Source organism: Lygodium microphyllum, chromosome 15, assembly GCF_053477565.2.
Source record: "Lygodium microphyllum isolate KBCC chromosome 15, Lygodium_microphyllum_v1.1.10, whole genome shotgun sequence".
In the NCBI taxonomy this organism is placed as follows: domain Eukaryota; kingdom Viridiplantae; phylum Streptophyta; class Polypodiopsida; order Schizaeales; family Lygodiaceae; genus Lygodium; species Lygodium microphyllum.
In genome coordinates, this window is record NC_141149.1 from 14083197 (window position 1) to 14106812 (window position 23616).

The 23616-nt window shown below is 43.1% G+C and overlaps 1 protein-coding gene across 1 annotated transcript; it reads left to right on the forward strand.

The window, feature by feature from the left end:
* The first annotated feature begins 552 nt into the window (after nucleotides 1–552).
* LOC148024279 (pentatricopeptide repeat-containing protein At1g74600, chloroplastic-like) lies at nucleotides 553–6656 on the forward strand. Its single transcript, XM_087693887.1, has one exon. The coding sequence runs from the start codon at nucleotides 1146–1148 to the stop codon at nucleotides 5169–5171; it is 4026 nt and encodes a 1341-aa protein (XP_087550013.1). The 5' UTR covers nucleotides 553–1145; the 3' UTR covers nucleotides 5172–6656.
* Nucleotides 6657–23616: the final 16960 nt, after the last annotated feature.

A 23616-nucleotide genomic window follows, 5' to 3' on the forward strand; every position in this document is an offset into this window, starting at 1 on the left:
TCTCTATACTAGATAGACCCATGAGAGATATTTTGGGATGAGATTACCCCCAAAGCAATTCCACATTGTATTTGATTTAGACAATATTTTATACTTATCACAACAATGTATTGTTTATTCTCCATTTAGTTAGTCATAACATAAGGTGACAACTATTTTTGGACTTGGAAAATTTCGTTGACTTTCATGGTCTCACAAGCTAATTTGCCCTTTTGTAGATGCTAATATAACTTTCTTTCTTTCTTCTTCTTCTCTTCTCTCTCTCTCTCTCTCCTCACATACCTTGCAAAATTTTCTCTCTCTCAATCTCGACTTGTCCCCATCTCTCTCTCCCCCCTTGCCTTCCCTCCCTTTATCTCCCTCCTCGCACACCTTGCACATTTAAAAGAAATGTTCCCCACCTCCCTTTCTCCCTCTCTTTTGTGCTACATGCAATATGATCAATTAGTGCACTTCTCAGGCTTGAGATTGTTGGAGCTTAGACCAATGGTGGAGGTAAGGGAAGATACAATAGACAATGTGTATCCTAGATGAGAGCTCCTTTGTTGTACTCACACACACTGTGTGTGTGGAGCATGGTTGCTTTCTCCAACAAGCATGCCCTCTCCCACAATGTGGGCTAGCCACCCAATAGGGAGCATAGGTTGTAGCATCTAAAACACACACACACACACACTCTCTCTCTCTCTCTCTCTCCCTATCTATGCACAGATGGCTATGAATGCGGCCTAAAATCGTTGCGGAGGAGTAACATACAAAAGACCGGGAGAATCTTGGCATATACGTAGAGGCAAATAGAGCAAGGCAATACAGAACAAATCTGTCACGAGGTGATCAATTGGAGCAGTGATCTCCGCTCATGATGCTTACAACTACAATTGAAAAGGCACTGATAATCCTTTGTTCTGTCGAGCGATGAATCTTGACGACGGTGGTGTATCACCATTATGCGAAGGACAAGGACGACAGCAATTTCGAGAAGCAACCTGCCATAGCCAAGCTTGCGAAGGCTAGCCTATCCAGAAACATGAGGAACATGCTTTCCACAGACCAGAGAAATCTATGTGTTAAGAGGGGCTGCACTCTTGACATGCGGAATCCGCACAGGGGAGTTTTATCTTCATCATCCAACCTGGTCATGGACCATGTCCAGGTTCAGAATCATGAATCCCAGATCCACTGTAGGAAAAATCCTCTCCGAGCTTCGAGATGGCGGGGGCGGCCACTCAGCAGGAAAAAACCCCTACAGTTTGATCTCCACTAAGTCCCAAAGTACGGTATCGTGTGCGGATTCATGGCTCCCAACAATCCAGGATGGATCTACAGGATACCAAAAACTTGCTGAGGATCTTCGATTCTTGTACAACAAAGGTCAAATTGCTAGAGCAGTTGACTTACTCTTGTCTCGTGAAGATAAAATTGAGAGCAGTCGACATATTAGCTCAGACGTGTATATTGGCCTTTTGAAGGCTTGCAGCAAGTCCAGGGCCCGAACACAAGCCCAGCAAATCCATGCTTTTTTCTCACGACAAAATGTTGAGATATCAGGAGTTCTTGCTGATCATTTGGTCACAGCATTGGCTAGCTGTGGTTTGCTCGGAAATGCTTATGAAGTATTATGCTCGATGCCACACAGATCTATATATTCTTGGACCAGAATGATTTCTGGGTACATCGCACAAGGTCAAGGTTGTGAAGCCTTGAAAATGCTCCATCTTATGCAGCTAGAGGGTATAGAACCAGATGAATGCACTTTCCTCAATCTTTTCAAAGCCTGTGCCCTGTTACATGATATTATTGAGGCCAAGAAGCTGCATATGGCTGCATTAAAGAAGGGCTTCACATCAGACATATTTGTGGCAAGTGCCTTGGTGAGTATGTATGGCAAGTGTGGAAGCTTTGTGGAAGCAGAAAGTGTGTTTTGTGCTCTATCAGAGCACAATGTCGTAACTTGGACTGCTATGCTTTCAGCATATGTTGAAGAACGTCAAGGAGAAAAAGCTTTGCAACTCTTCAGGCAAATGCAACAGGAAGGTGTTAGCATAGATGAATGGGTACTTGTGATGGCATTTCAAGCATGTGGGATGGTTGCTGCAAATGATGGATCCATGGTTGAGGTCTCATCAATGCCTTTGGAAATAGGGCAGGCATTGCATTCTGATGCCCAAAGGAAGCACTATACTTCGGATGTTTTTGTTCAAAGTAGCCTTATTAGCATGTATGGCAAGTGCCGGAGCATCTTACTGGCAGAGATGGTGTTTAATGGTCTGTTAGAATGCGAAACTGTATCCTGGAGTGCAATACTCTCAGTATATCTGGATCAGCAGCAACCACAAAAGACACTCCACATGTATATGCAGATGCAAGAAGAAGGTATCAGCATAAACCACCAAACTTTTTTGCTCGCTCTTCAAGCATGCAATGACCTAGCAGAAAACAGGGAATTCCATTTCACGGGATGGGTCACTGAAGCAATTGTGTTAAAAATTGGGAAGGCATTACATATTGATGCCCAAAGAAATGATTTTATGAAAGATGTTTTTGTTGGTAGCACCTTAGTGAATCTGTATAGCAAATGTGGAAGTATTGAGGAAGCACAGAGAGTGTTTGAAACATTGCAAACACATGATGCTGTATCATGGAGCATCATGCTTTCAGCATATGTTGAGCATGGTCTAGGAGAGAAAGCTTTATGCTTGTACCGGCAAATGCAAGAGGAAGGCATGGAACCAACCAAGCAGACATATGTGGCTGTCCTTCAAGCTTGTGGCAACCTTGTAGGGAAACAAAAAGGCAATCTTGGGGGGAGGCAATACAACCAAGTGACTTTGTTACGAATTGTGCAAGCATTACATGTTGATGCCTATAGGAGAGGCTTCACGTCAGATATTTTTCTCAATAACACATTAGTGTGTGTATATGGCAAATGTGGAGGCATTACATATGCAGAGAATATGTTTGTTCGTTTGACTAAACGTGACATTGTCACATGGAATGTCATGCTTTTGGCCTATATGGAACATGACCAAGGGCGAATGGCTTTGTGCCTTTACAGACAGATGCAACTAGAAGGTGTCAGCCCATCCAAACAGACAGTCATGTTTGGCCTCCAAGCATGTGGCAGTGTAGGACAAGGCCAACTGGTGATAGAAGATGGGCAAATGAGTCAAGCCACATTGTTGGAGATTGGCCAAGCAATACTGGCTGATGGCCTGAAGGACGGTCTCATAATAGATGCTTTTGTTTGTAGCACCCTTGTAACTATGTATGGTAAATGTGGCAGCCTTTTGGAAGCAGAAAGTGTATTTGCTCACAGATCCAACCATGATGCGGTACTGTGGAGTGCTCTACTTTCGGTATATGTGGAACAGGATCAGGGAGAAAAAGCTTTACGCCTCTATAGGCAAATGGTAGAGGAAGGTTCAAGTCCAAATCTACAGACATACATACTCATCTTGCAAGCATGTCTCACCCTTCTAGGAAAGGGGGAAACTCTGCTTAAGGACGGTTGTGATATGCCCTTAGAAATTGTGCAAGCAGTACATGCTGATGCACAAAGTAAAGGTTTTATGACGGATACTAGGATTAGTAGTGCCCTTCTGAAATTTTTTGCCAAAATTGGAAAAATGATGGATGCAATGAATGTGTTTGGCAAGCTGTATGACCATGACACTATATCATGGAATGCAGTACTCTCAGCATTCCTTGAATATGGCCAAGGAAACATGGTTTTGCAGTTATACAGGCAAATGCATGAAGAGGGTATAAGTCCAGACCAACAAACAATGCTGATTGCCCTTCAAGCATGCAACATTCTTTTAGAGCAGACAGAAGTCAGAGTTAGAGGATGGCTACCCTGTCCTGTTGTTTTGAATATTGGACGGGCATTACATGTTGATGCTTGGAGCAAGGGGTTAGTCAAAGATGTTTTTGTGGCAAACACATTGATTGATATGTATGGAAAATGTGGAAGTGTTGTGGAAGCAGAGAGCGTGTTTGATAGATTATCTAACTGCACCATTGTGACTTGGAATGTGATGCTTTCATCCTATGTTAAGCAGGGCAAAGGAGGAACTGCTTTACAGCTGTATATGCAAATGCAAGAGGAAGGTGTCAGCCCAAGCCAGCAGACGGTTGTCATTGCAGTTCAGGCTTGTAGGGCTCTTTTGGACACTGGGCACCTAAATCATGTGGTGTCTCTGGAGATCAGTAGAGCATTACACATCGACGCCTGCAGAAAGGGCTTTGGCTCAAACAGCTTTGTTGCTAGCACACTTGTATCCATGTATGGGAAGTGTGGAAGCATTGCAGAAGCAGAAAAAGTTTTTGATAGGCTACTTGAACATAACACTGTTGCATTGAATGCAATGCTTTCAGTGTATCTGGAGCAAGGTCGAGAAGATAATGCTATGCACTTTTACAGGCAAATGAGAAAGAAAGGTGTTCCACTTGATGACATTACTATTGTGTGCGCGTTGGCAGCATGTAGATCAACTGGTTCCGCAGAGTTTTGTAAAGAGCTCCATTTTGATGTCATTTTTATGGGGTATGACCTCAACCCAATTCTAGGCACTGTGCTTTTTCGGGCGTACAGCCATTGTGCACACATGATTGATGCTCAATCAGTTTTTGATAGGTTGGTACAGCACGATGTTGCATGCTGGACTGCTTGCATTGCTGGGTATGCACAGGAGGGCAACAGTTTGGCAAGTTTACAGACATTTGAGAAAATGCAGTTGGCAGGGACCAAACCCAATGAAATTACATTTCTTTCAGTTCTCTCTGCTTGCAACCATGCTGGTTTCTCTGACAAAGGTGTTGAACTATTGGGTTTGATGAACAAGGACTATGGCTTATCTCCAAGTCTGGAGCATTATATTACTGTCATAGATCTTCTTGGCCGTGTTGGAAAATTTGAAGAGCTTGAGGAAGTTCTGTTTAACATGCCAGTTCAGGCTGATTGGGCTACTTGGATGTCTGTATTGGCTGCATGTCGTACATATGGCAAATTGGATCTGGCTAAGAAAGCTTTCGATCATGCAGTGCGTTTGGAACCCAAAGAGGCGGTTGCATATGCCCTAATGTCAGAGATATTTATTAATGCTGGATTGCAGTTCTGTGCAGATGAGGTTGAAAACTTAAGACTTGTGAAGGGCACATGGAAAAGTTAGGTGAGAGGTGCATGTCAGTGGTTTAACTGGACCTCCCCTGCTTGCATGTAACAATTTGTTACCCATGGTCCAGGGCCCACTGGTGTATTGAGTAAATATTTAAGACATGGAATGCACAAGGTAGTGTGAGAGTGCACACAATGTGAACACGGAGAGAAAAGGACAAGGGAGAAGACAGCAGGAAGAGAAGAGAAATCTGCACTCAATCTGAGATGGATGCTGAATACAATGGTGGACTGATCAGTCTCTACACATAGGCCAAAGCGTCAGTGAGGGCACTGGATCAGGCTGGAAAATGATGACAGCACTAGAGATAATGATGGTGACAGACGGAGTCAAAGTGTGCACCTGCAAGAGAAAGAAAAGAATGATCTGCCCCAAGCAGAGGGCTGGCTATATACAACCAAAATATCCTAAAACTGGCCGACCTGCCAAAAAGGACCTCTAGATATGCAGTCGGCTAGTATAAAAACAATCAAACCAGCACATACTGCTCATGAAAATGATGACATGGCATTGGAAAATGATCAACAGAAGCTGGCAAGGTAGATCTCAATATGCAGGGGGTGCACAAGCTGTCTGGCACCTAGCAGCACAAGGAAATGCACACTAAAATGAATCAGAAAATAAATGCATGCTTTCAATAGAGTTGCCTCCTTTGTCAAAGCACACGGCAGACATATCAAAGCTCCTAATGTGGGCTATACAAGCTGCATTCCCTTTCTCTTATGTAGGATCCTAGAAGGTAGTTGTCCATTGCTGCAATCGTTCTCGATTGTGCACCATCTTTCACACAAGTTCCATTCCATTCCCCACCATCTCCTCTAGTGGTTCCCTTGTATGTCCCATCCCTTTTAGAGGGGGAAGATCTTAGTGAGGCATTGGCACTCTTTCTATCCACATCTTTTTTGGCCTTTATCCACATCTAGGATCTGAGGGGGGTGTTAGCAGTCATGTTTGTCATGTTCTACCATCTCTTGCTTATGAGCCTTGGTTGAGTCAAACAAGGACCAACTTGTCATTAAAAGAGCTCATGCAGAAGAATCCTCAACAAAAACAGCTTGTTTGGTGAAGATAACCTGAGTACACAGACTAGTAGGGCTATGGACGAAGAGGAGTGAAAAACCCAAGTCTGTAACATGTAGAACTTCCAAAATAGAGCTTGAGGAAGAGGTTGGCAATAACGGCAAAGTGCCAACATGACTAATAGACACTAAACAAATGTCACCAATAGTAACAAGACCCTTAGATAGACGAAGATCTTGTAGCAAATCTCCTTGTGGAGTTGTATGACTTGAAGCACCATTGTTAATAAGCCAAGGCCTCTCGAAAGATGAGGCATCCACTAAAGAAGACTCTGGTAATATTCGGTGTCTCTATATCTACAAACACACTAAATTTGATGCATTTGGCTATAGAAGAGGTTGAACAACAAAGAGAATAATCAGCTACACCTGCAAGAAAAAGGTTGTAGATATCCAATCTTTGTCAAAAACACTTGTAAAACGCAAAAAACTTGCATTTTTTATATTAAAATAGCAGGCTGAAAATTTTGTGTTTTCAACAATAAAGTAGTCTTCTTTGAAGGAAACCTTTTCATCCTCACTTAGACGATGATACTATGTGAGTACGCAATGGAAGAGGAACACAAATACGGAGAAAAAAGGAGAAGAGAGAACAATACGAAGAGAAGAGAAATCTGTAATCAATTTAAAATGAATGCAAGATACAATGGTGGATTGATCAATTCTTGCGCTAGCCCAAAGTATCAGTGAGGACACCAGATCAGGCTAGAAAATTATGATAGTACCGGAGTTTGTGACAAAGATGGAGTGTACGACTAGCAGTCTTTGCACGAAATGGAGAGGAATGGCCAAGTCAGAGTAGCAAAGAATGATGTATCCCAAGTGGAGGGGTTGGCTATATATAGCCAAAATACCTTAAAATTGGTCAACATGACAAAAAAAATATCCAAATATATAGTCAGCTAGTATAGAAACAATCCAATTAGCACATATTAGTCATGAAAATGATGATGTGACACAAACAAAATGATTGACAAGGGTTGGGAAGGCAAATCACAATATGCAAGGGATGCACAAGTTGTCTCGTCCTTGATAGCACAAGAAAATGCACATTAAAATGAGTGAGAAAAGAAATGCATGCTTTGAATAGAGCTGTCTCCTTCGTCAAAGCACATGATAGACGTGTCAAAGCTCCTATATCCTTGTTTGACTCAGATTGAGGCTTATAGATAGGAAATGATAGTGCATAGCAAATATGACTGTTAATAGCCAAAAGAAGGCATCCTCTTGTAGGCAAGAGACTATACATCCAAAACATTGTGGAGCTAAAGATCTTACATGAGGTACATGATAAGAAACTAGGACAACATAAGGGGCAAAGCAAGAGCTTAGAGGCCTCATGGAGAGAGTTTTTCTAGCCAAACATGAAGAAGGATATCATTGATTACATAAAGACTTAACCCAACTTGCCACATGGTGTAAACCCCTTGCACAAAGCCAACAAGCTCACTTCAACCGATGCTTGTATTAGATCACCCATGGATGTCATTAACATGGACCTTATTGTGAAACTCCTCGAGTCCCATAATTATACCATAATCTCTATAGTAGTGGAGTACTTTTTCAAGCAAGCACACTTCATTCAAGCCAAGTCGCCACTCACCGGCAAGGAAGTAGCCTGCCTCTTCTTCACTCATGTTTTCGAACATGGGCTACATTTTGCTACTGTCTTAGATTGGGATAGTAGATTCATGAGCAACATGTGGAACAAAACGTTAGAGACACAAGTTAGATTATCCTCATCATTTCATTCATAGATAGATGGGCAAACCGAGCAAGTAAATTAAGGAAAAGAAGACTATATCAGGAGCTATGCTCCAATGGATCAAAAGGATTGGGCACTCATTCTCTATACCATCTTCTACCTACCCTCACTTCACTACCCCTTTGCACCATGTTGCACATTAGGGGGAATTCCAACCTTTAACATTGTGCATTCCACGTGCCCACAAGAGAGCACTTCTTTTTACTCTAGGACGGCTATGATGGGCATCTTCTTGACTACTTGAGGACACTCAACATTCCATTGATCGACCTTTTAGATGCAAGGGTTTCCATCCTCTACTTTATTGAGAAACACGGATCCTTGAGCAAGGTTTAGCTATGGAGGACGGAAGTCACTGACAAGATGCAAGATGAATGAGACTAGATACACTGACTATTGCTTAAGTGAATTAGATTCCAAGATAGATTAAGTTTGACTCATAAACACAATTTTGATTAGAGAGAGACAAGACTAAAAGTACAAAGTACAACAGTATTCTCATCCAAATGATTGTCAAATATACTCTTTTATAGTTGCAAGATGGTACCACTTTCTTGACTATGCCTATGGGATAAAGGCAAATGCTCCTAAGTTATTGCATGTCCCTTGCCCCACTGCTCCATACAAAGAGACCTGAGGAGTGTGATTGCATAATTCTCAACACCCCTTCTCAATCACAACCATAAAAAACAGAGTATACAGAGGCTATCATGAGTAGAACCTTGCTAAGTGTAGACATGGAAAAACAACCATATAAAGCCTCACTAAGTGTGCAAAGGTTGTAGTGCAAAGATTACATGAGGGTCACAAAGCTTATGATTTGAGTATCAATACAAGTACATACAAGGCTTAAAAAAGTTTGTCTAAATAGTGGGAATAGAAGGGTTGATGAGGCTTGTCCTTCAGCTCTTAAGTATCTTCTTCTTCTTCATGGTCTTCTTCCTCTTTGCTAGTTGCTAGGTAGGCCTTTTGTGATCTTTTACTGGCATAACAAAAATTTTCAATGTGTCTCATTCTTTTGCAGAAGTCACAAACAATGTATTTCTTCCTTTGTACTTATTATTGACATACAGAACTTGCTCTTCCTGTGAAGTGCTTGCTTCTTCTTTTCCTTTGAGCTTTTTCTATTCGTCAAGAAGTGATGCTTTAATGTCTACCAGCTTTGGATTTGGCATATTAATTAGTGTAGTGGAGACATTACCAAATTCTAGAGGAAGACTCTTGAGCAAGACTCCAATGCATATGTCTTCTTTCATTTTTAAGTTAATCCCTACAAGTTGAGTTATCAAACTTTGCCTATAATTAAGGTGAGTAGCAACGGATGTATTAGCCTTTATATCCAACCTGGAAGACTCAATCAACAATCCATATTTTGAGGATTTAGATTGGGTACCAAACAATGTATCCAATTGTTCTATATCACATATGGCTACATGGTGGATATAACTGCCATGAAGCTCAATCTTGATGATGGCTTGGGCTTTGTCATCATTCTTTTGCCATATTGCCACAAGAGCAGTATCTATGGATTTCTTCTCTTGGCCACTGGTCATTGACCAAAGGCCTTTCTTCATCGGGATCAACTTGATCCTTGTGTGCCAAGTATGGAGGCTCATTCCTTTGAAGTGGCATGACGGTGAATCTTTTCCCATATAGATGGCAAGAGTAGTAGCAAATCAACACCAATAATCTCAAATCAAACTAACGACAACTGAGTTGCTTGGATATGTCAAGAGGCACAAGTGCTAAGTAGCACTAACGAGTATCAAAAAATACTATGCTTAATGAGCTTAATGTTGAACTTTGATGATTGAATCTTCCCTTCTTGCTGATTTGAAGTGTAAATCTTGCTAGAAATTTAGTGGTACAATAGATCAAAGTGCTGTAAAATACGTGGAATCTAGAGCATGGCAAATGTGGAAGCTATGGAGGTTGAAAGAGGAAAAAGAAACTCATGAAGACATTGACCTTGACTAGGACAAATTGTTACACAAGTGAATTAGGTTCCAAGATTGAGACTTGGACTCATAAACACAATCTTGTGTATTGACAGTGACATGACACTTTACTAGAAAGAAAAAAGTACTATCATTGTATTAGAAAAAGAGTACAAGTACAATGCTTTATAGGAATTGAGTGGCAGTACTTTCTTCTACTATGCATATGGGATTTTGGTCCTGAGCCCTCACTGCTCCTCACAAAGGGACTGAAGTAGATGTGATTGCAAATATCTCAATACCTCTCCTCAATCACAACCAGAAGTACAAAGTGTGTAGAGGCTTTAATGAAAGCAACACCTGTAAAGTGTGGGCATACCATAAACATGGCAAAAACACTAGAGGCTATCGCAGAAAAGGCTAACTGTGGGTACCACAAACATGATCGACATCTAGAGGTTATAGTAGGGGCCTCACAAAGTGTACAGAGGCTGTAGTACAAGGCTAACTGAGGAGTTTACAAGTTTATGTCTGAGGCATTAGGGCTGAAAGGGATGCAGGAAACGCAGGAGAGAAGAGCATACACAATGTAGGTGCTGTCAATAATGTTATGGCAACCTTATTGCACTTTCATATATATATGAATAAAGAATATGGGCGGTCACTGTACACGAGCAAGCCCAAGGGCCTTTTACCCCAACAACCTCCCACTAAAAGGCCAATGGGCCAGGGAGTGAAAAAACAAAACAAAAGAAAAGAGACATGGTGAGGAATCATGACATCTCACCTAACGCCCAATCGGAAAGTGAGATATGCAATAAGTGTCGAGAATCTCCAAGTCCAAGACATCCAGGAGGCAAGTGATCCCGCAACTCCATACAAGGAAGCAATCCAGCACAACTCATGAGTGCAAGGTTGTACATCATCATCATCAGAGTAGCACATAGCATCAGCATGGCACATACAAGACAACATAGAGCATCCAAACTCCCCAGACTCAATCACTGAAAGAGGGCCACCATCCCGGACAACGGGGTCTCAAGACAATATGCGGCCTTAGCAAAGCAAAAGACTGACATACAGCTATAGAATCAACCATAAAGCACACTGAACATGCATCAAGAGGCCTGAGATGTATTTGCATCTCATAAAAGACAACATGATGGCTGCGTAGAACCTGTTAAGCATCTAAATCCCAAAACCTGTAAGTCATAAAGTCACCATCTCCATAACCAAGGAGTATGCACATGTGTGACATAGGCTCATATGGCATACTGATAGATGCCTGGCAGCCAAACATCCTCAAGTGATCATAGGAGGGTCTCATGCCACTCCATGCCTCATGCGGAGTAATAACATCCAAAGAGAAACACAACGTCCGATTAACCAAGTAGACTGCCATCATAAGGGCCTCAGCCCAAAAGCCATAAGACAACCTAGCCGTGGTAAGCATAGAAGCAACCTTTGCCTGTAAAGTTAGGCACATGCCATGAGCAATCCCATAATATCGTGGGCATAAGAAATCAATGACATATTGCTGATAAGAGATCCATAATCTGGGAGAGATAGCATGACTCTCATAATCCATCTACAAGCATCTAGGCCTGCTACCAGTAGAATCCATAAACATGTCAAGCATAGTAACAGCATCCTCAAGGGTAAGCCCAAACATGGTGGGTTGCATAATCCATGGGGACTAGATCTAGAGGAGCATGCCTCACATAATCGCCATAAGCCAAAGAGGCTCTACACAAACCATGAGTACAATGAGGGCAAGTAGCATGGGGAAGAGCATGCAATAAGCCCATATCACATAAAGCATCCATCTCAGTGTGTCATACATGGCCTAGGCGACAATGCCATAACAATGCATGTGGTATTTGCATAAACACAACCATAGAATCTCCCACGTGAGAGACATGCACTACATAATCACTGCCATATCTAGCACCTTTGGCCAATACCAAGCAACCACGACGGATTTTCCATGAAGTATCCCCAAGAGAGATATAATATCTTGCACCATGCAATTGACTGACTGAGATCATGCTCTTACTGAGCATAGGTGTATGCAAGACATCACGGAGCATAAGAGAAGACCCATTTAGCAAAGCCAAGTATATATCCCCAGTACCAATAACATGACAATCCTGCTCAAGGCCCAAAGAAATACATCCGTCAACCTCCCTGTAAGAAGAGAACCAAGCTCTATGCGGAGTAACATGACAAGATGCCATACTGTCTAAAAGCCAATCAAAGGTATAGGCCATATCACTAAGTAAGTAATCTGCAGGGTAACACGATGCTAGGAGTCTAGACTCAGCTGCATCATCATGGGTAATTACATGCACCATACCACTATCAACAGTGGTCTCACCTACTGTATCACTGACTCTGCTCTCATGTCTAGTGTGGCGCAATATTTTCTGCTCTCTAATTTCACTTAAAGCATTTACGCTTCACATGCCCTGTCTTTCTACAATGAAAGCAAACAGAACCTGTAAAACCTGTAGAAGAGGACAACTGCTCTATAATAGCATGAGTAGGGCTATCCAATACATCCGAGGAGCTCAAAGAATCAGGGGAACTCTCATCAAAGAGAACAGGCTCATCAAGAGGACTATCTACATGACTAGAAGAGCTGGAAGTTGTCATAGCATACTGCAAAGGGGACTCGTCCAATCCAGAAGGAGAGAATACAAAGGCATCAACCACGGATGCAAAAGCTCCCACACGGACAAGCCTAGCTGACAAAAGCATGACATATCCAACCACTGTAGCTCACAACCATAAAAGCATAAGCATGCCTCGAAGCCATAAATGCATAAGCATCCTCGAAACATAGGAGTATACATAACTTTGCAGTGTCTCATACCATATACTGACATACATGTCCAGCCAAGAACGACACGTGGCAAATAAACCAGTAAGAATCAAGCTCCAATAAAAGCCCAAATATATGTGTAAAAGCATCCAGGTAAGAGGCTCTATGAAATATATAGCAGCAGACCATGTGCATAAGAAGCATGATAGCCATAACTATAAATCCCAAGCACTATCCAAGTCCACTGATCAATAAGTATCCTGCATATCAAATGCAAACGAGCAATCACAGCTCAATAGGCAACTGCCAAAACAAGGAAGCAATTCACTACTCAATACCTGTAAGTGCACCCAAGTAATAGCCAAGATCCATAATCAAAGCATCAAATCCCCTATAGCATCCAAGGTCATAATGGAAAAAGCCAAGTCAATGTCCAAATACTCAAGGGAATACTCAAATGAATGTCGAGATGAGCCCAAACAACTGCCATCCACAACCAAAGCATAAAGCATTCACCAAGACATCATAACCCGTACTGGGTAGCCTAGGCATAAACCATGTCATAGATGAAATTATCAGCTGCAAAGAAGTGACATTCAAACCCAAATTGAGCTCTAATCTCAGCTCAAAAGCATTCAGGAGCATAAACAATACATGTGGCATAGTCCAAATACATCATGACATCATACCGAGTAGCTGGGAGCACCCCATGATGACCAATAGGCATAACCCAACTGTAGCATAAATAGCTTCAGCCCTGAAGTTTCCAACAGCAAATAACAATCTAAAATTGAGTAAAATAATGCTCAAACCAAGCTCAAATCAAGTGCCAACTCATAGACATACATTCCCAGACATGTAGGCACCAATCAGGCATCAAATGCCAAGACCTATAAGCATAAAATTGAAGTAACAAGTGGCTGCCCTGTTTTGGACAAATGTGGGACTATTCAAAACAGTCAATGGCTAAGCTAAATTAGCTCCAAATGCATCTCACATAAGAGGCATAACATCCACAAGTGATCCAGTATCAATAGACATCAGTAGAAGCATCACAGAAGCCATAGGCATACAAATACATGCTGTCTCTGACCTGAAATCTATTGCAAAATATTTTGTCATCAGAATTTGGTAAATCCGACATCACCATCGCGTGTTCGGAGCATACGAAAACCCCAACTTAGACTCTTACCTTGCTTGAATCAGGTTCCGAATGCCCGAGATATGACAAAAAGAGTGATTTTTGAGCCATTTTTGCAAACAAGCGCAAGTAAAACGTGAGCATGCTGCTCTACTTGAGGGGCCAAATCAAGGTGGATAGGGGATAAGCAGGAGCCCAATGAAGGCCTATAATAGGCCTACACAAGCCTAGGACAAGTCCAAGCAAGAGGTAAAGAGAACAAGCTTCAATGATGGAAGCTATGGCTGCCTCTTCATGAAACCCTGTTGTTCATGTAAAAGAATGGCTGAGAACTGAGCAAGAAGCAAGCTCTCATACCTCGTGTAGATGCTGGGGAAGGCCGGGAAGCACTCGCGAAGGAGTGGCTCTGATACCAGTTGAAAGGGATGAAGGAGATGAAGGAGAGAAGAGCACACACAATGTAGGTGATGTCAATAATGTTATGACAGCCTTATTACACTTTCATATATATATAACTAAAGAATATGGGCGGTCACTATACATGGGTAGGCCCAAGGGCCTTTTACCCCAACAAGGGCTAGGAAATACATAGCTAAAAAAGTATGTCTGAATAGAAGGACTGATGAGGTTTGTCCTTCTCCTAGTGGTCTTCTTCTTCTTCTTCTTTTTCTCCGTTTTCTTCTTATTCTTTCACTACAACTAGATAGGCCTTTTGGGACCTCTTTGTGGCATGGAAGTACTTCTCGGTGTGTCTGGTCCTTTTGCAGAAGTCACAGAAGAGCTTATCCTTCTTGCCTTTGTACCTGTTGCCAACATATAATGCATGCTCATCTCTAGAGGTACTTGGTCCTTAGTTTTTAGCTTCTTTTCCTCCTCTAACAGTGATGCCTGGATATCAACAAGTTCAGGGTTTGGCATATTAATTAGAGTTGTTGATACATTATTATATTCAGGAGGCAAACTCTTAAGTAGAACACCAATGCAAACATCTTCTTCCATTTTAATGTTGATTCTTGCAAGTTGGGTAAGAAGTCCTTCCATGTAATTTAGATGTGTGGCAAATGATGTGCTGGACTTCATTTCAAGCCTGAAAAACCCAATCAGGAAACCATACTTTGATGATTTAGACTATGCACCGAACAAAGTGTCAAGTCTCTTCCATGTATCCTGTGAAGTCTCACAGTTATCCACATGGTGGATATAGTTGTCGTCTAGCTGCAGTTTGATAATGGCATGAGCCTTATCATCGTTCTTTTGCCAAGTGACAACAAGATCTGCATCACGAGGTTTCTTTTCTTTTCCAGTGGTAATGGCCGAGAGGCCCTTCTTCATCAGGATCAGTTTGATGCGAGTCTACTAGGTATGAAATCCGACTCCTTTGAAATGGGCAGTTGGGGAATCTTTGTGATGGACCTAAAAACGGGCCGGCACTGGCTCATGCACTAGCCGGACCTCGTCACTACGCACAAGACAACCCCTCGGCCTCGCGGCCAGGAGCGTCTATCAAAATCTCTGCCTTCCTAAACATTGCGTTTGTAATACGTTGTAGTCCAACTGATCCTAACCCAATATTGCTCCTCAGAGGGAGTCCCTTTCACATAGCCAAAAGGCTCGAATCACATACACATGGGGTTCCTCCTACGGCTGAATGCCGTCAACCCTCTGCGACTCTCCTACACCTTGGGGATTGGCCCCTCGATGCGTCGCTCGACATTTAGACATTTCGCACAAACGTCGCTCAAGGTACCAAATAAACGTATCCAGGAATGTACCATTTCCTCACTTACTGTCCCCTATAACCCTCGTCTATCCTACAGCATAGGAACCTCACGCTCTCAACGGTGGGTCACAGGCCTACTAAAAACAATTGCTATGCATATCCAGGAGCTAACTCTGATACTTTTTATTTTCTCTAAATGATCATGCAAAGAGGTGGATGCCTAGTGCTCAAACATTTTAAAAACCAGCAGCGTGCAAGTGCAAAACATCTCCTTCATGCTTTTCTTTCTAACCGCTTTGTGCTTCGCTGCAACACCTAGCACCGAAGTGATCTTCGTGCTACTAGGTTTTAATTTTTATCATTATTATTCCGTCCTAGATGCAATGCATATAAAATCAGCAAATTATTCCTCATGCTCAGCGTCATTTAACCATTTTTTCCACAACTCTACCCTTCCCCGTTGATAGGGCATCATTATATTCATTTCTTTTAGGGTTTCCTTGTCATTTTATGTGGAGAAAGGAAGGAAACACGCACTAAAACATATAAACAAGGCTGAACTGAAGCATAACTTCATGCCCCAGCCTTGCTATACATCAACAAACATAAATCCTATTTTTCTATATTTTTCGTAGCCCCAAATGTATTTTTCCCTTATTTTTCATGGTTTTTTTTATCATTTTTTCCCATTTTCTTCATTTTCTTGTATTTTTTTAAATTGCTGAAAATGAAAACCAGTTTATGGGCTGTGGCCCTTAGTTCATTTGCAACAAAACTGAAAGATTAGTTGATGTGTATCGATGGTTTTCCCCATTTATATGCCCAAAACCCTTGTTTTCCTTCATTTTTATGGTTTTTTCGTGTCTCGGTTCCCTATTTTCTGCTATCCCACACATGGTTTCCTGATTTTTAAATGATGAACAGCTAGAAACCAACTCAAAGCACGACATACTCAAAACTCAATCCATATGAACACATTTTTATCAACCAAATTTGCATCAAAAGACCATTTTCTTTGTAAAAACAATTATTACCATGTCTTGCGGGTTTTTTCATTAAATTTGGCATGTCCCACGATTGATTTCCAGCCATGAATTCTGCTTGGAATCAGCAATCTACAACGGTTTCGCATTGCTCTTTCAGCCCGTCAAGAATCGGCATCCATCCGGCCGTCCATCTCCATCCTATTCCTTCAAGCACGAACGGGGGCTAAGAGGAGAGAGAGAGAGGAGAGAGAAAGACTGGTTTTCTCTCTCTCCAACCAGTCCACCATTGCGGGAGCGGAGACCGGCGATTTGATCGGCATGATGCTTTTACCAGGCCTGCAGGTCCATAACCATGGCTTCTTTGTGAGCCAGCAATCGATTGGGGGGGGGGGGGGCGCGTTTTTTTCGGCGGCTGTTTTCAGCCGCCGCCCCCCTCCATATTCACGATTTTTTTTGAAGGGGGGGGTCTCAAAGGTCACCCCCCCTCTCTTGCACCTTTTGAATTTTCCACTTTGGGCCCCCTCTCGGGCACCCCGGCCGGTTTCGGGCCAACTCTCGCGTGCGAACTCCGAACTGCGTTCTGAAAATTTCTGTGAGCTCGTCTCAACATTCCGGACAGGCCTGCAGCTTCACTGACTGGCATGGGTGCACGGAAAAATTATGAAAATTCTCGGAGTGTCGTACGGGCGCCCGTCAAGTACTTGACGCTTAAAATCGTGCTTGCTCGAGCTGCCGCCTTCGTGGTTGAGCATTTTCCCCCGCATTTCCATATTTTTCTCCTATTTTTAGGCATGTTCCGGGGCCTAAAATCCATCCTTCATTGGCGACCACGGGATAGGACGACTCAGTCCGTCGAACCCACGAACCTATCTGCACATAAACAACCAAAGAAGCATCAAACTGATACAAAACAATTATAATAAAACTCAGCACAATGCTCCCCCTACCCCGAGACAGAACCAAGGCATGACATCCACAAGGAGTAGGCCTAGCATCATCTAATAAAAGATCCGAAGTGAGTCACTAACCAGCTGCTCCAACACAGCCAAACTAAAAAGAACTGCCAAAGAGGTTGCCCTAAGTGGTAGTCTGAACTACTTACCCACTAAAAACAACACAACTAGGAGCTCCTACAAGGCGAGGACTCCTATAGCCTGAGCAAAGGATATTTTCTATCAGTACATGTCTTCTTTGAGGGTTTTGATTGGATGAACATACTTGGGCATGTAAAAAGGAGGGAGCTGAGCGTAGTGACCCAAGGAGAACAGGGCATCGGTCTCAGGACCTGTCTCGGCACCCAAGAACCTACCAAGCCCTCGCAAGGCGACACTGAATCCTTTTCTAACGCTCACTTTTATTTTCGCTCCAACCTTCCTGGTTTTGATATTATTTTTTCCAGCAAGAAGCCACCCCTAGGAAGACAAGGTATCGGCCCCGGGTCTGACTCGTCCCCAGGAACCTACCAGGCCTCCGCAAGGCAATGATCAACTGCTTATATCTTTTCATTTCTTTTCTTTTCATTGATAGGGGTTAGAACCCCTTTTTACACACCTTCGCATTTATATTCATCTTTTAGGATATTCAGGATTTCTTGACATCATTATTATTATCTTCTAGCAGGCTTCTCTAACTGCCTCACTACTAACAAGAACTCCTAGAACGGCTGCCTAGCAGGTTAGCAGGACAGGGCCACTAGGACTTCCTTCTAAAACAGGTCTTTCAATGTCTAACAATGTCTTTACAGGAGGCAATGACTACTCCGACCTTCCTCAAACATACGTAGCCTAAACCTGGGACTTCATGCCTTGGTTGCCGGTCCCCAAAAAAAAAATGTGTCCCCTTAACAAGTACAAATACACATATAACAGGAAAGAAAGGTACTCGTAAAGGAGAAATATCACCTGGAATGGCCACAAGAAGCTTCCATCGCAGCAAAGGCTCCTCCAGGCTCCACAAAATTCCACGAACCATGAAACCTGTCCAGCACAACACTCAACAAAAACCCAATTAAACGCACCCGCACTAGACAGGAAAATGGCCCTCTTGGCCTAATGAAATCAGACATGACTTTGCTACAAAACTGAATCGGCCCTCTTGGCCTAATGAAATCAAACAAGACTAGGCAGAACATCCACCTGGAAACAACCATGATAGACATCAAAGCATACCATTCCCAGGGGAACAAAGGCTCGTAGCCCTAAACGAGGTGCATTAAATTATGACCTATCCCCCCTGCGTATATCGCAAGAGGTGTTCGCATCACATGTCGTCTAATCAGTCTGTGGGTCCCCGATAATAAAGGTAGATGAGTCTCGCTTACCCTCTGCATCGCCCAAATCAACCATCGTCTGCCAAAGAGGGCATGTTCAGAAAGCATACCCCACAAACGACCAGGTCCTGTCTCACCATCAATAGATATATCGGGACAAGGGCCACAATTAAAGAAGAGGTCCTCTTCATACGCAAGATTAGCCAATGAATCGGCAAACTGGTTCCAATTTCGTGGAATCAGCTGAAAAGACACTCTATCGAATTCGTCTAGCAGGGCTATGGCAGTGTGATGGTACATACAAAGGATCGGGTTCCGCACCATGTACGTCCCATTGAGTTGATTTAAAACCAACTGAGAATCCCCTTTTATCAACAACTGCGGATACCACCCTTCTTTGCAATATTCAAACCCATGATCAGGGCTTTGTATTCTGCCATATTATTGGTAAAATTCGCCCCGAGATAAGCGGCTAACTTCATGACAATGCGTCGGCGGGGGTCTCGGATGACAACTCCTACACTTCCTTTTTTGCATGCACCCCTGGACGCCCCATCAAAGTACAAGGTGTACGTCCATAAAGGGTTTACATATCCTGCCATCCTGAACTCTACTCGTAATTATGGTAATCGAAATTCAGCATATTCAACGGGTGGACTATAGGCTCCATCCCTCCATCATCATTGAATTCAACAGGGATGCTCGTCAAAATTTGTAGGCAGTGATGGCAGAAGACCTTGATTTCCCAAATAAATGTCCCGCCTTCTTGCTCAATCACCTTGTATCCTTTGCTCCACCAAATGAGCTTTCCCTGATGATACCTCTGTTCCAAATATGGGTGTTCTAAATAAGGGATCAGACGACCCATCAACCTCTATCACGATTTCCTTGCAGATGTTTGATCAATCTTGCCTAGACCTGCAAGGCAGTCATAGCATTAGTACAATCAGAAGTAATAAGGTTTAATCTTATTAAGATTAACCTTATTTTTAAATTCTATCCCCTCAAGGTCAGCTAACAACACTGTAGATTTATTCTTTCCTATCCTAACGATCTTATAGGGCCCATCCCATTTGGGTTCTAGCTTGCCTGGGAATAATTCACGTCGTGCGTCATAATACAGAACAAGCTGTCCTTTCTTGAAGGTGTATTTCTTGGCTTTAAGGTCGTGTAGCTTCTTCATTCGGCGCTTCGCCACTTCTTGGTGCAATAAGCTCTGCAGCTTAAGCTCATCTAAATGTGCCAGTGTCGTCAAGCGCTCAAAAAGAGCGTCTTCATCGCTCAAAGAATGATTGATGGCAAACCGAATAGTCGGCAGCTCAATTTCTAGAGGCAAGACACACTCCTCCCCATATACTAACTTGAACGGGGTATGGCCAGTGGCTCGTTTGAAAGTCGTATTATACGCCCACACTGCCACGTATAACTTTTTATCCCAATCCCGTTTCTTTTCCGACACAATTTTGGACAGGATGCCCACAAGCTGCTTGTTGGTGCTCTCAACTTGCCCATTGGCTTGCGGATTATATGGGGTTGTCTTGTTATGCTTGATGTTCCACAACTCTGTCAAACCTTTGATCACCTTATTCAGGAAATGAGTTCCGCGGTCCGACACTAATTCTTTCGGTGGACCAAACCGGCATATTATCTGCTCTAAAAGGAAACTAGCAGTTTCTTTAGCATCATCTTTCCTTGTTGCACGTGCTTCTGACCACTTTGTGAAGTAGTCAGTTGCTACAATGATGTACCTCTTTTGCGTAGTCGATGACGGAGTAATAGGACCCACAAAGTCTATTCCCCACTTCTCAAATGGAAGTATCGCCATAATAGGGTTGAGTGGTCGTTTCCTATTCTCTCGACTATCATGTCGTTGGCAAATATCGCATCGCTTAACATACGCAAACGCATCCTGGAAGATGGCAGGCCACCAATACCCTGCTCTTAAAGCCTTTTGTGCTGTAAGCCGTCCAGCAAAATGGCCACCGCAAGCAGAATCATGGCACTCCTCCAAAATGAATGGCACCTCGTCAGGCATCACGCATCGGCGATAGATATCATCAACCCCTTGCCGATATAATGTACCTGCGATCAAAGCAAACTTTAACGCTTGCTGCTTAATTTTCCTTTTCTCAGCCTTAGATAATTCGGATCCCGCCTCTCCTGTTGATAAATAATGCGTTATTGCAGCATACCAGGAGGGAATAGATGCCGTATCTATTTTAAATATCATCTCCATGTCACTACCTTCAGCCACAGATTCTTTCGGCTCCCCAAAGTCCACAAGACATTCCACGATGCCTTGCAACCTTGGTGGCTTACTCTTGATTTCATAATCAAATTCCTGCAAAGTGATCAACCACTTCGCTAAACGATCAGGCGGCTGTAACTTATTCATCAATAGTCGAAGTCCCTCCGCCTTCGTATAAAGTACGACTTTCTCATAGAGAATGTAATGCCTGAACTTCTTGGTCCCAAAGACCATCGCTAGACACAGCTTCTCCATGTAGGTGTAATTGATTTCGGATACCCCCAGCTTCCGACTAGCAAAAGCAATCGGGTGGTACCACTTCTCTTCCCAAATTTGGGCTAAACAGCAGCTGATACTATACATGGTGGCTGCTGAAAATATATAGAACACCTCACCTCTTTTAGGTGCTTTTAAAACGGGCGCTCTTGCTAGCTCTTGTTTCACATCCTCGAATGCTACCTTACAAGGGTCACCCCATACAAATGAACAGCTAAAGGACAATAAATTTGTAAGTGGCAACGTTCTTTCTGCTAAGGCGTTAATGAATCTACGGTAGTAACCAACCGAAGACAGAAAGCTATGAACTTCTTTCGGAGTGCGTGGTGGACCCATGGCGACTATAACTTTCACCTTCTCGGGGTCTGTCGCAATTCCTACCGAACTGACCACATGGCCCAGCAATAGCCCATAAGGTACTCCAAAAGCACACTTCCGTGGGTTTAGGGCGATGCAAAATTGTCTACAGCGCTCAAAGCATTTTCTCAAAATGATCAACTGCCTTTCTCTCACGGTGGCGGCCCCTAAGTCATCAATAAACACCCTCAACTCTTCAGGGGATATGTCACCGAATGTCTTATCGGCTGTTCGTTGCCACGAACCAGGCGCATTGCATAAACCAAAAGCCATCACGTGGTAAGCAAAAGTACCAAATACAGTGATGAAAGTTGTTTTCGACTTATCCTCTTCTGCAATTGCCATTTGGTTGTATCCTGCAAAGCAATCCATAAACGAATATATCTCCCTACCCGCTAATTGATCCAAAATCTGGTCAATAAATGGCAATGGGTAGTAGTCCTTAACTGTCTGCTTATTCAGCTCCCTAAAGTCTACACATAAACGGATCTGATTATTCTTCTTCTTTCTAATCACAACTGGCGAACACCATTCCGTGTGTTGCACAGGAAAAATCAAACCCGCTTTTCGAAGCTTCTGTAACTCTTCAAACAGCCCGTCCCTCAATTCGAAAGGCATACGCCTTACTTTCTGCCGTACAGGATGACTGCCCTCTTTTAACGGAATTGTATGAACAGCAAGACTGGGAGGAATGCCTCTCAACTCATCATAACTCCAGGCAAAGATATCACGGAATTCCTGGATCAAGGCCACATAGTCCTCCCTTTCTGCTGTGCTGAGCATAGAGCCTAATTTGATTGGCCGCGAATCATCAAGCGTACCAAGGTCTAGCTCGATAACATCTGCATCTCTTATACGATCTTGGGCCTCTATCGGCTCGTTCAAAGTGATCTGATAGATGTCCTCTGTGGTGGATCCCTCTTTGGACTCATCACTCGATGATGTCTCACTAGCAGATAAATCTTCTAATGTCTCCAATTCTGTAGAAGATAGAGGAGCTCTCTCACTCTGCGGGGACTCAGGATAAGCATCAACCACCACACGCTGAGCACCTCTGCCGAATATTAATCGACCGGCGGGTATATCCACTTGGCAATCCGCTTGCAAGATCCAAGGTCGTCCAAGTAATACTTGGTAACTTGGCCGCCCTGCAAAACGAATCACCCTAAAGTCCAACATGCATTCTACATTTGCAACAGTGACATGGACCTTAGTAATGCAACCTTCCGGCTGTCTCAAACTATCATCTGCCATTCTGAGAATTGTGGAAGTATCTTTTTGGATCGCAAGACCCAACCTTTCCATCAGTTCAGAACTCATAATGTTAACAGATGATCCTGTGTCGACAATGGCATAATCTACTAATATCCCATCGACATAGGCTGCAACCCTTGGGCAATGCTTCTCAGCATGCTCAAACCAGTCATCACCAACTCGCGCAATACCCAAAGGTTCTACGATATACCCGGTACGTAGGATCTTTCTAAATTCCTTACGTACTCCTGGGGAAAGCTTAATGAGCTGCAAAAGGTTCACATCCGGCTTGACTTCGCAAAGAGAGCCCGCCAAATCGAATTCATGATAGTTCGATAGAGCTCGCTTTTCACGCCAAATCATCCGCTCTTTAGGTCGCTGAACTGGCTTTGTTGCCTCTTTCTTAACTTTCACCTTCTTCTTTGGTGCTTCCTTATCGGCTTTACTCTCTACGGGCTTCAAAGGTCCCCCTTCTAGGGCAGGATCCAAAACTTGCGTTCCTTTGTCGCCTTGTTTAGGGTTTCCGTCGACAGGCTTATCCATGTCGGCTTCTCTACCCTTTTTACCTCTTGTAAGGACAGCT

Bases quoted from the DNA above. Each gene is read 5' to 3' on its own strand.
- LOC148024279 (XM_087693887.1), top strand. From the start codon at position 1,146: ATGTCCAGGTTCAGAATCATGAATCCCAGATCCACTGTAGGAAAAATC.